At 39.5% G+C, this 14,137-nt stretch overlaps 1 protein-coding gene across 1 annotated transcript in view; it reads right to left on the bottom strand.

Moving 5' to 3' along the window:
• Positions 1 to 8,599, bottom strand: part of LOC103209707 (norrin cystine knot growth factor NDP) — a 20,227-nt gene extending 11,628 nt beyond the window's left edge. The window contains exon 1 of the mRNA XM_007955607.2: positions 8,426 to 8,599. Within this exon, the coding sequence (XP_007953798.1) occupies positions 8,426 to 8,599 (174 nt within the window). The remainder of the gene's footprint in view (positions 1 to 8,425) is intronic.
• Between the last annotated feature and the right edge of the window lie 5,538 nt (positions 8,600 to 14,137).

Here is a 14,137-nt window from a genome sequence, read left to right as displayed (position 1 = left end):
ATGAGCTTTGTGGGCAGCAGTGAGAAATGACTTGGGGATCCTAACAGCTCTCTCCACCCTTGGTTTTCCATGCCCCTTTTCCTCTGGTAATTTTCCTAGGCTTTGTCCCTTCAACCTACTTCCTCCTTCTCCTGCTCCTCTTTTTCTTCCTCTCCTCCGTTGTTGCCCTCTCTTCAGGTTCCTCGCTGCTCCAATGGCCCTTTAAGAATTCAGACAACCATGCCCTGGTTCTATGCCCCTGGCCTGGAACCACTGCTCAGTCCTCACCCAACTCAGACTTCAGCTTCTCTTTGCGGATCACAGGCCTGGCCTGCATGCTCTTTTTCTCAACTTCAGTTTCTGAAAGCTCCTTCCTAGCCCAAGTCCACAATTACCCCTTTCCCACTCACCTAGGAAAGAAGGTCAGACAGAGGGATCTGTTTCTCTTTTATTTTTATCCACTTTCTTAGCACCCAGCACAGTGGCTTACATTGCTTTGTTCTTCTGCCCTTATGGTTTTGTTGTTTAACAAGAACTACAATGAGGTTCATTTTTCTTAATCCTTTAAGGCTATAGGAGATCCCAACAGTTATTGAGATCTCAGTAGTGACTGAAATAGAAAAGTGAGTTTAAACATCTGTCTATTTTGTAACTTTATTATCAGGATCATAATATCTGTTATTACATGTCTATTATATGCTGGGCATTGTGATGAATAGTTGACAAATATTATCACCAAGGCCCATAACAACACCCTTAGGTAGACAGCACAAGTTCCACTTTACATGGGAAGAAATTGAAGCTCAAAACAATATAATTACTTCCCCTAAAGTCACACATTTGGCAAATTCTGGAGCTGGGATGTGAAATCAAGTCATTCTCATTTCAAAGCCTGGGATTTTTTTTTTTTTTTTCTTTTCCTCTTAAAGTTTTCCTAGTCCATTTAAACGAATCTCTGACCTTTTGCTTATTTGCTTTACAGACTTTGTTGTTTCTCTTGGCTGCTGTTGAGTCAGTCCTTGACTTACAGTGACCCCATACACAACAAAATAAAGCTGTCTTGTGCCGCACCATCCCCATGATTGGCTATAGATTAGATCATTGTGATCCATAGGGCTTTGACTGGCTGATTGTTAGAAGTAGATCACCAGGCCTTTCTTCCTAGTCTGTCTTACTCTGGGAGTTCTGCTGAAATCTTTTGCTATAGCCTTTACTCCCTCAGAATTTCAGAGAAATGTGATATCCAGTGAATGTTCTAAATGAACTTGCCACTCCCAGGATCAGGGGTCATCACTGAGAACCACTGGCATATCCTAATCTGTGACCACATTGTCCTCCCTGATATGTCACTGTAGTCAGTCTCTTCTGCCTTCCTCCATCTTGGCCCTCCCCTGGACTACTAGGAGATGAGCAACAGTACACTGTAGCTGGCCAGCTGTACCTTCAGGATTAGGGTGAACAGTCTCCCAGAAAAGCTTTTCCTACTATTTCTTCTTTATAGAAAAATTGTTATTATTACCAGAACACCAATAATAACTGCTAAAAGAACTAACAGATCTGTCCTGGAGGAAGTGCAGCCAGAATGCTCATTGGAAGCAAGAATGGCCAGACTTTGTCTCACCTATTTTGGTCATGTTGTAAGAAGAGACCATTCCCTGGAGAAGGATGTCATGCTTGGTAGGGTGGAGGGTCGACGAAAGAGGGGGAGGCCTTCAAGGAGATGGATTGATATGGTGGCTGCGATGATGGGCTCAAGTATAGCAGGGATTGTGGGGCTGGTGCGGGATCAGGCAGTGTTTCGTTCTGTTGTGCATGGGGTCGCTATGAGTTGGAAACGACTCGACGGCACTTAACAACAACAACAACGTTATTTTCTTTATAGAAAAATTGCATTATTACCAGAACATCATAACTTGAGCCTGGACTTGTAAATAATGGCTCCTCCATTATACTAGCACTCCTCCAATATGAAAGTACAAATAGTAGCAAGATGAATATGCTGAGGTAGACATTGCCACTCCCAAGTTACATGACACCAAACAACTGACTTAATACCTTTCAGTTTTCCTTACCTGTAAAATGAGAATAATAATACCTGCCCTCACAAGTTTGCTGGTAATAATTAGATGATGTAGTATGCAGTACCTGATACATATTAGGTATTTAAGCAGGTTCCTTCCTTTCCTGAGCATAGATCATATTCTCGCCCTCATACATTTTCATGAGGCCAGATGCTGGATAAATGTAAACCAGGAAGCATTACAATTGACAGGCAAACAATAGGCACACATCTAGCACATGGCTCTTGACCATGATGTTGGGGGAGAATTTTTGCAGAGAGGAAACCACTTAGAGGATTCATACTTTTCACCTATCCTAGTCTGCTCTTTGGAAAAACCCTCGAGGGCTGGTTTCTAGGCGTAAGCTCAATATTTTATCCCATGCCTCTAACAATTTCATTAAATGAGACTCATCAGAGAGAAGACCAGGCTGAATCTGTGACAGGTAAGAATTATAGAATATTTCAAAGAAAAAACACAGTTTTTGTTCCTGGATGTATAGAGAAAATCTAATGCAAAAAGGTCTCAGTAATTAAGATTCTGCCAGGCATATTTTATGGCTAAGGATGAAAGTTTTATAGTTGCAAGCACCATTTATATAAAACTGTTGCTATATTTGGTATAGGAGCTCTGGTAGCATAGTGCCTAAGGCACTTGACTGCTAACCAGAAGGCTGGCAGTTCAAACCCACCAGCCGCTCCTTGGGGAAGGTTGGGCTATCTTACTTCTGTAGTGATACTGCCTTGGAAACCCAAGGAGGGGTTGCTATGAGTCGGGGCTGACTCGATGGCACATAACAACAACAACAACATATTTGGTATAGTTTAATACCAAAAAAAAAAAAAAAAACCTCACTGCCATCCAGTTGGATCCAACTCATAGGGACCTCTCCTTGGGTTTCCAAGGCGGTATCACTATGGCAGTAGATCGCCCAATCTTCCTTCCGAGGAGTGGCTGGTGGGTATAGTTTGGGATGGTTCAAAATAGATTGTTGCCATGAAATTACAAATGTTTCTCCTACTATCACAATTTTGTGCTGATATTTACCATGGCATTCTGGAAGAAACAGAGGTGAACAAAGGTAGACTAAAATCTATTTCTAGGACTCACACTCAAGCACTGGGAGTTGGTTGGACTGCAGTTAATACAGTTTCTTCTCTGTTCTTCTCTAGACTGTGATTGTGCTAAGGCATTCCTCCATTTCTCCAAACCTTTCCAGATTGTCTTCTAGTTTGTATAGATGCTCCTATTTCTCTGTTTCTTCCCATCAGCACATTGATACTTTCTTTGAGATAATTATACTTCCTTTAAAGAATAATTTTGATTATGGAAGATGACACAACAGAAGGAAAAATCACCCATGGAAAAAGAAATGCTAAATACTAATGTTGTATACTTCTGTAGGGGTTGGGGAGGAGAAGCTAATAATTGTTCTAGTCAACCTCACTCAGGCCTACAATTTCTGAGCCATTACAGATGTAAAAATACTTCCCATTGTTTTTCTCAATTTGGTTTAGTTTTCTTTTTCCAAGAAGGGATTGCAGCCTGCAAATATTTAAGCTACTCTATTCACTCCCTTTTTTTTAGTTCTACAAGTACAAATAAGAGCCAGATTGTCTTTCTTAAGTGAAAAATATCTCACTTTTTTCCTACAGTCATACTTTTTCTTAATATAATGGTTAAAGTAATTTCATGAAAATTCTGATCACCTCAAATGAAAACAAGTCATCATCATGGAGCTATAATCAGAAAAGTTATGGAAATTGTAAAAGATTATAGAAGTTATAATGTTTTTAAATGGAGGCAGGAGAAATTAATTTATATGGTCTTAATGCTAGTGATTGATAATACAAAAAAGTCTTAATTATAATGCTAATTAAAAAAAAGCTCTTGCTATATGAGAATGTTTAAATGATTCCTTAAGATTTAAATGAAAAGCTCTGAGACTGAGTAAAACAAATTATTTTCTGTCATATGTGGGCCAATTTCACTCATGTGACTATTTGGAGGCAGTGATAATAGCAAAATATCTGATTCAGAGTCCCTCTTCCTCCTACTCTATACCTCCTTTCTGGAGGGTCCACATGGCTGGCCACTTTTAGTAGCCTTTTAGCATAGTATTCCTTCTTATACCTTGTCTCAGAATAGGGGCCATCATTTATATGAGTTTGCCTGTGCAAAACATATGAATCCTAATCCAAACAAGAATGACTTAGATAATCAATGTAAAAATGATAAATGATCAAATTGTTATCTTCTCTTTTGAAATCATTATACTTGGGGAGGGCCACAATCAGATAATCTACCAGTAATTCAGCATAAACATGGAGACCAACTGCCAACTATTTCATCAAGAAGTTCCTTGAAGAGATCCCCAAGAATTATGTTTCACTGCTCAATCATATTCCTTGTATTCCCTCCCTCTTCTCCCTCTTTATTCCTATTGGGGGTAGAAGGAGTCACCATAATTTATACACTCCATTTTTCCTTCTTGTAAAAAGGCACTGCCCCTCATAAATTTTAACAGACAAGATGAACATTCCTCCCCCTCTTGTGTTTATGAACAATTTGATTGTGAGAACCTTCTACAAAAAAAAAAAAAAAAAAAGTCACCGTCATCGAGATGATTCAACTCATAGCAACCCCTCCTTGGATTTCCAAGGCAGTATTACTGTGGAAGTAGATTGCCCAACTTTCCTTCAGAGGAATGGCTGGTGGGTTTGAACCGCCAGCCTTCTGGTTAGCAGTCAAGCACTACACCACCAGAACTCCCTTCTAGCCCTTACCATTAACTTCTGGTAGCCTGAAAAGAGAGAAGCTGGATGAGTATGGATATGGTTAATTAGGCAGTGTTAGTGAAAAGAGTCATCATTTGTCAGTTTCATGTTGCTATGATGCTGGAAACTATGTCACCGATATTTCAAAACTAGAATAGTCACCCATGGTGGTCAGGTTTAGGCAAAGTTTACAGACTAAGACAGACTAAGAAGAAGGAACTGGTGACCTACTTCTAAAAAAAAATGCAGAGTGCAAACCTTATGAGTAGCAATGGAACACTGCCTGATATAGTGCTGGAAGATGAGCCCTTCAGGTTGGAAAGTACTCAAAACACAAATGAGGAAGAGCTACCTCCTCAAAGTAGAGTTGATCTTAATGACATGGATGGAGTAAAGCTTTCAGGATCTTCATGGGCTGATGTGGGATGACTCAACATAAGAAGAAACAGCTGCAAACATTCATTCATAATTAGAAAGTAGAATTTATGAAGTATGAATCTAGAAAAATAAGAGGTCATAAAAATGAAATGGAATGCATAAGAACAATGTTCTAGACATTAGTGAGCTGAAATGGACTGGTATTGACCATTTTAAATCAGACAATCATATGGTCTACTATGTAGGGAATGGAAAATTGAAGAGGGGTGGCATGGCACTCATCCTTAAAAAGAACATTTCCAAATCTATCCTGAAGTGCACCATTGTCAGTGATAGGGTAATATCCATATGCCTCAAGGAAGACCAGTTAATATGACCATTGTTCAAATTTACACAGCAATCACTAATGACTAAGATGAATAAATTGAAGATCTTTACCAACTTCTGCAGTCTGAAATTGATCAAATGTGCAACCAAGATGCATTTATAATTACTGGTAATTGGATGCAAAAGTTGGAAACAAAGAAGAAACATTGGTAGTTGGAATGTACAGCCTTGGTGATAGAAATGACATTGCAGATTGCATGATAGAATTTTGCAAGATCAATGACTTATTAATTGCAAATATCTTTTTTCAACAACATAAACAACTATACAAGAGGACCTCACCTGATGGAATACAGAGGAATCAAATTGACTACATCTGTGGAAAGAGACAAAGGAGAAGCTCAATATCATCAATCAGAACAAGGCCAAGGGCCGACTGCAGAACAGACCATCAATTGCTCATATGCAAGTTCAAGTTGAAGCTGAAAAAAAATTAAAACAAATCCATGAGAGCCAAAGTATGACCGTCAGTATACCCCACCTGAATTTAGAGATCATCTCAAGAATAGACTTGATACATTGAACACTAATGAGTGAAGATCAAACGAGTTGTGGGGTGGTGTCAAGGACATCATGCGAGAAGAAAGCAAAAGGTCGTTAGAAAAACAGGAAATAAGAAAACACCAAAATGCATGTGAACAGACTCTGAAACTTGCTCTTGAACATGGAGTAGCTAAAGAGAATAGAAGAAATGATGAAGTAAAAGAATTGAACAGAAGATTTCAGAGGGTAGCCTGAGAAGAAAAAGAATTACAAAGAAATGTGCAAAGATCTGGAGTTAGAAAACTAAAAGGGAAGAGCACACTAGACATTTCTTAAGCTGAAAGAATTGAAGAAAAAATTCAAGCCGCAAGCTGCAATATTGAATGATTCTATGGACAAAATATTGAACAACACAGAAAGCATCAAAAGAAGATGGAAGGATAAATAAAGTCAGTGTACCCCCAAATTTGGCTGATGTTCAACCATTTTAGGAGGTAGCATATGATCAAGAACCGATAGTATTGAACGAAGAAGTCCAAGATGCACTGAAGGCATTGGCAAAAAATAAGTCTCCATGAATTGATGACATACAAATTGAGATGTTTCAATAAACAGATCCAATGCTGGATGTGTTCACTTGTCTGTGCGATGAAATTTGGAAGACAGCTACCTGGGCAACCGACTCAAAGAGATCCATATTTGTGTCCATTTCAAAGAAAGGCAATCCACAAGAATGCAGAAATTATCAAACAATATCATTAATACTATATGCAAATAAAATTTTCCTGAATATAATTTAAAAATGGCGCAATAGTACATTGCCAAGGAACTGCTGGAAATTCAAGGCAGATTCAGAAGAGGACGTGAGATGAGGTGTATCATTGCCATATCAGATAGATCTTGGCTGAAAGCAGAGAATACCAGAAATGCATTTACCTGCATTTTATTGACTTTGCAAAGGTATTTCACTGCATAGATCATAACAAATTATGGGTAACATTTTGAAGAATGGGAATTCCAGAACACTTAATTGTTCTTATGTGGAACATGTACATAGACCAAGGGTCAGTTGTTCAAACAGAACAAGGGGATATTGCATGGTTTAAAATCAGGAGTGGGTGCATCAAGGTTGTATCCTTTCACCATACTTATTCAATCTGTATGCTGAGCAAATAATCTGAGAAGCTGAACTATATGAAGAAGAACACAGCATTAGGATTGGTGGAAGACTCATTAAACAACCTGCGATATGCAGAAGACACAACCTTGCTTGCTGCAAGTGAAGATGACTTGAAACACTTACTGATGAAGATCAAAGACTACAGCCTTTGGTATGGATTACACCCAACATAAAGAAAATTAAAAATCATCACAAATGGACCAATAAGCAATATTATGATAAATGGAGAAGATATTGAAGTTGTCAAAAATCTCATTTTACTTGAATCTACAATCAATGTCCATGGAAGTAGCAGTCAAGAAATCAAATGACATATTGCATTGAGCAAATCTGCTCAAAAGACCTCTTTAAAGTGTTCAAAAGCAAAGACATTATTTTGAGGACTAAGGTGTGCCTGACCCAAGTCATGGTATTTTCAATCACCTCATATGCATGCAAAAGTTGGACATAAATAAGGAAGATTGTAGAATAATTGGTGCCTTTGAATTGTGGTGTTGGTGAAGAATCTTAAATGCTGCATGGATTGCCAGAAGAACAAACAAATCTGTCTTGGAAGAAGTACAGCCAGAATGCTCCTTTGTTGTTGTTATGTGCCGTCGAGTCAGCCCTGACTCATAGCGACCCCTCCTTGGGTTTCCGAGGCAGTATCACTACGGAAGTAGGATTGCCCAACCTTCCTTCCGAGGAGTGGCTGGTGGGTTTGAACCGCCAGCCTTCTGGTGAGCAGTCAAGTGCTGGTAAAACTTCATCTCATGTACTTTGGGCATGTTGTCAGGAGGGACCAATCCCTAGAGAAGGACTTCATACATGATGATGAAAGGGTCAGGAAGAAGAGGAAAACCCTCAATGAGGTGGATTGACACAGTGGCTGGAACAATTAGCTCAAACATAATCAGGAGGATGTTGCAGGGACAGGAAGTGTTTCATCCTGCTGTACATAGGGTCAGTAATAGTCAGAACTGATTGGACTGCACCTACCAAGAAGAACTACAATGGACAAAAGTTCTAAGTATGATGAGGACCCCTACAGGCATGATTCTCCTTCAAGTCCTGTGGACCAGCCATGCAACTCAGGGCTCAGGGTTGGACTATGATCATAAATTCCCTTCCCATAACAAACAAATGCGGCTTCTCTTACATTTCCAGAGATCTTGCCACCCTCACAGAGATTTTGGTCTTACCTTTGAGCTACACTTGTACAATGGGTGACTGATAGAATCAACATAGTGGTGCCTCATGCAGCGTCGAGGGTCTGAGTCCATCATAAATGAACTGTCTGTTTTGCTGTCTGTATCTCCCATTATTGCTAGCAGGGACAGCATAGAAATGGATGCAGCTAGTACATGATTTCTCATTGTTGTGAGGAAAAACTTCTCGAGAATAACAGCAGAGGGAGACAGAGGACTACAAGTTTGCAAATGTCTTCAACTCCTAGGATCCAGTTCCTTTCAAGGAAAGGGTCGGATCTGGCTGAAGCTTCCTGGTTGTCATTGTCCTTTGTATGCTGGGATGGTGTCTTACTTTTTGCACTTGCAATCCATCACAGTATCTGTCACACAGCTGGAATGAAAAGAGAAATTATTTTCCCCAGAAATATTTAACCAGAAATACTAATGGAGCCCAGGAGGTATTGATTAGAAATTTTCCATGTCATTTTGAGTGGAGACTATTAATTTCTGGAGTGTCATTACCATAAACTTTCATCCACCCCACCCCACCCCCCACCCATAGCTTATACTACATATTTATAACCATTTGGAGGTGGATAGAATGGTTTAATGGAAGCACATGTTGACTTTAATTGCTGAAGTCCTTGTTCCTAGGGGCAAGAATAGTTTGAACCCATGGTAAAAATTAAACATGTGATTCTGGCCACAGCATAACTGAGTTGGGTGGTCCCATCCTTCCCCCTGGTTGGTGGGGATGGGAGGCTCTAGGCATTTTCTCAGTAATCTTTGGTGTCAACATCAGTTCACATGGCTAGCGAGAAGGCAGGTTACCACTAATGCACACAGACCATGTCCCATGGGGAAGCACATTTTCTATTTCCGAGTCCATACCCACCCACCCATCCAGTTTTCCACTTCTGCACTCTGGTCTCATCCTGTTTTTATTGTAAGTTCTGTGCCACCCAGCATCAATGACAAACTGCATCTAAAATACACATTATAATAACTGGCCTCCAGTGTGGCTTAGGCAGCAGCACATGTGCATTTGCCAATAGAGTCACACATATTGGCCTGCACACATGGTGTAATTTGAAAACAGTAAGTGGTCATTGGAGCAGAGATGTACCATTAAAATGACATTGTATTATACTGGTTTTCCTGAAATTTCCTTTGTTCACTTAACCATACCTCTTGAACAAAGGACTGGGATCAGGAGATTTCCCTATTCACTTCACTAAGCCCCAAGGCATGGCCAATACTGATGCTGTTTATCACACCAGAAGACAGAGAGTATAAAAAATATTTTCAAACATTTAGGAAAACTAGGGGAACCTGATATTATATCCAAAACAAAAGAAACATGATAATTAAAGTTTAAGAAAAATTTTCAAAGGTATTTCTATAAAAGTTGAATTGTTTTGTTTGTAATACAATATTTTTTTAAAAACTTCCTACTCATGGACAGTGTGAATAAACAGGGCAAGGTGTTGACAATATCAAGATTAGAAGTTCAAGTCCTTACAAGCCAATTAGGTTTGCCCTGATAGAGTGACTCCAGACACATTTAGTTTCTGTTAGCCATCTTGTAAGTGTGGGGTTGTGGTGATGGGGAGAGGTAGTTCCAAGAGGAAAAGAGTAGATCTACCCTGGCAATGGAAAAACCTCAGCACACGAGTTTCAGAGAAGTCTGGTAAATTGCAGGAAGAGCAAGGACAAGCAATAAGGGAACTCACCTGGACTGTAGTGCTGGCACTGTCATTTATGACCTGGGGAACCTCGCACAAGTCACTTAAACTATTCCTGCCTCAGCTTCCTAATCTGTAGATTAAAGGATTTGGAAAAGATGGCATCTGCTGTCACCTCTTGCGATGGTTTCAGTTATCACCATCTCCATACACAGAAGATAATCCTAAAGTTGAGGAGGTCATATTTTCACACAGTTTTGTACCACTTTCATTTATAAGCATACTAACAGTGGAAATATCTCATTAAAATTGATCGAACTTTGAGTAGCAACTGGGATTTTAAAAGCTTACAAGCAGCCATCTAGATGCAACAATGGGACTCTCCTCGTCCAGAGCAAAGAAGAATGAAGAAAACCAAAGACACATGGAAACAATTAATCCAAGTGAGTGGTACATCATGAAATCCTCAGCCTATATGACCATGAGACCAGAAAAACTAGATGGTGCCTGGCTACCATTGTCAACCACTCGAAGTGGGATCTATGTAGGAGATCCTGGATAGAGTGGGAGAACAATGTGGAACAAAACTCAAAATCATTTAAAAAGGGGGGGGGGCAGGTTTGCTGGTCTGATAAAGCCTGATGGACCCCTGAGACTATGGCCCCTAGATGCCCTTCAGGTCTGGAATTGAACCCATTCCTGTGGCTTCCAGCCAAACAAAAGATAGGCATATGAACTGAACATTTACATTAGGTAAATATGCTCCTTGGAGAGATCAATTATGGGAGAATAGAAGGGCTGTGTATGCACCGGGAGACAGCGGGGGTAGGGGGCAGAAGTGCATGGAAGGAAAGGACACCGGGAAGAGGTAACTATGGGGAGGAAGTAAGAGGGGAGTTTTGCATTGTGGGAAATTGCAGTCAGTCGTGAGACAAAGTGTATATGAGCTGCTGCATGAAAAGTGAATTTGCTCCATAAATTTTCACCCAAATCACAATAAAAATCAAGAAAAAAAATTGATCAAACTTAAGCTCAAAGTTCCAAATCAGCAAGGGATGCAGAACTCTTTTGTTTGCTTGTTTCTCTTTTCAGTTGCATATTCTACATTTACCTGTACAGATTACACTGAATCCAATGGCTCAGCACAAAGACACAGAGCTTTCTTAGGTTTCGTGTTCAGAGGATGTAATATTCCTGACCTTTTCATGTATTTCAAGATGACTAAATTCTTCCAAGTGGTTATCTGTTTCTTGGAAGCCTTAATTATCTTAGAAAGAGACTCTATTCGATTTCTCCTTTCGCCACTCTGGTCTACAGATATTTTCCCCCAAGAGTCAATGTCAAAGGGATGAAGGCAAAAGCAGATATTCAAGTCTTGGCCTTCCCCATGTCCCACTGCTAGCAACTTCTCTTCAGAGCTACCAAAATGTATGCATGGCCAGGAGGTATGTTTAAACGAGCAAAGGAAATTTAAAGGAATTGTGTAGAATGATGGTGAAAACAAGCAACAGCATCAATAACAAAACCCTACCTATGTGTATACGTGTATGTAGGGTTGTATTTGCTGATGCTTGTATTTTCTCCACAGAAAAAGAAATATAATTCGCTCTTGAGCATAGATATGCAACCCCACTCATTTAAGAAAAATAAAAAATAACCTACTTTGAGATACCTTTTTAAACCAATCAGAATCCAAAGTCTGATAATGTACTCTGTTGGCAAGGCTGTGGGAAAACAGGCACATTTTAGAAAGAACCAAAAACCAAAAACCAAAATCACTGCCATTGAGTCGATTCCAACCCATAGATACCCCATTGGGTTTCCAAGGCTGAACATCTTTACGGAAGCAGATTGCCTCATCTTCCTCCCATGGAGCAGCTGGTGGGTTTGAACTGCTGACCTCCTGGTTAGCAGCCAAATGCCTTACCAGAGCGCCTTTAACCACCATACCATGTTGTTGTTGTTATGTGCCATCAAGTCAGACTCGACTCATAGTGACCCCTCCTTGGGTTTCTGAGGCAGTATCACCACGGAAGTAGATTGCCCAATCTTCTTTCTAAGGAGTGGCTGGTGGGTTTGAACAGCCAGCCTTCTGGTTTGAAGTCAAGTTCCTTAGGCAATACGCTACCAGAGCTCCCATCATATGGTATAAATTGGAATCCTCTCTACAGAGGTCAATTTGGCAATATCTATTAAAATTTCAAATGTGTATCATTTAGACCTAGCAATTCCACTTCTGAGAATTAACTCACATGTGACATCACACAAGCTTCAGTTATAAGAGTGTAAAATTGGAAACAAAACAAATATCCACCAATAGGCAAATGGTTAAAAATATTTTAAAATATTCATATGATAGAATAGTATGCATTATATTTAAAAGAATGCAGAAACTCTATGTATATGCTGAAAGGGAGAGTGATTAGAATATATATGTCTTCATTTGTATTTGCATAGTGAAACTCTGGAAGGATATCCAAGAAACAAATAAATTAGTTACTAGTGGGAGTTGGAAGGGGAGGCATGGAAGAAAGATTTTTCACCATATAATTTTTATATTTTCAGATTTTTGAACTTGTGAATGTATTAGCTATTCAAAACTTTCATTTAAAAAAAAAACTCCTTTTTTAAAAGTTTGACTTAAAATCATAACTAAGTTAAGTTTAATGTTTGTGCCAGTATGATTTTTTTCATAACCTTATTTTCTACTTCTTACAGGGATGGAACAGGGAGCTCTGGTGGTGTGGTGCCTTAGGTATTTGACTGCTAACCAGAAAGCTGGCGGTTCAAATCTACCAGCTACTCCTTGGAAGGAAGTTTGAGCAATCTACTTCCCTAGTGATACCACCTCAGAAACCCAAGGATCTGGCTCGCAGGCAGTTAGTTTGTTTTTTTATAGGGATGGAAAGGCATGTTAGTCTCTTTTCTTAGTCAAGTATCTTCCAGGGGGACAATTTAGTTCTTGGATGCTACTGCCAAGGAGCTCTGTTTGCATAGAGCTCAAATCCACCAGCCACTCCTCGGAAGCAAGATGGGGCAATCTTCTTCCGTAGTGATATTGCCTGGGAAACCCAAGGAGGGTTCGCTATGAGTCGGGTCCGACTTGACGGCACATAACAACAACAACAACAACTGCCAAGGAGCTCTGTTTGCATAGAGGTTAAAACATATGGCTGCTAACCAAAAGGTAGGCGGTTTGAACCCACCAACTGTTCTGCAGAAGAAAGATGAGGCAGTGTGCTTCTGTAAAGATTTACAGCCTTGGGAACCTTATGAGGCAGTTCTACTCTGTCCTATAGGGTCACTATGAGTAAAAGTCAACTCAGTGACCATGGGTTTTTTGGTTTTATACTACTTCCACTTGGTAGCAGCATTCTGCATTGCAAGTACAGATCTTTTATTCTTTTTTTCTTGAAAGGTGAATAAAACACTTTTGCAAAAAAGATTATGAAGTTGATACTGATAAAGGAATCATTAATATCACACACAATGTAACTTTATTATCTGGCTTTTCTCTTTAGAAATGAAAGCTGGATCCAGAAGTAGTAATAACAATAAAGCATAAAAAGTGACAGAGGAAAGTTGCTTCACCTCTAATAAGAAATAGATTTTCTGTTTCAACACACTCACAAACCATTATAATTTTGGTCAGTTTTTATATTGAACCCTGAAGTAACAATGTAAGCAACAACGTGAAAATGGGCCATAGGAGTGACAGAAATCTCAAAACAAAAAGATAAGATTATTTTTGCAATATAACATTGGGATTTTTACCTAAAGTGTTCGAATTGAATGGAACCAACACTGTCAGGTTGAAGAAGAACTAATAATAAAGCTCTAGAAAAGAGTAATGCTAAGTTGAGATCTAGTTGTTAGGGATATGTGTAGGTGAAAATGTTCAGAGTGCTGGGGGAAGTGCTCACAAAGAGGAATATCAAGAATTAAGGAAACTTTTACATCACTCGCAATCCCAGGTTTATGGCAGCCTGGGGGTATCTCTACCTGGTAGGAGTTTTTGTCAAATACTCAAAGCTAAATC

Source organism: Orycteropus afer, unplaced genomic scaffold, assembly GCF_000298275.1.
Source record: "Orycteropus afer afer isolate SDZICR_OR568_19922 unplaced genomic scaffold, OryAfe1.0 scaffold00517, whole genome shotgun sequence".
NCBI classification, from domain to species: domain Eukaryota; kingdom Metazoa; phylum Chordata; class Mammalia; order Tubulidentata; family Orycteropodidae; genus Orycteropus; species Orycteropus afer.
Note: the sequence above shows the minus strand (reverse complement) of the source record. Positions and strands in the feature narration are given on the sequence as shown.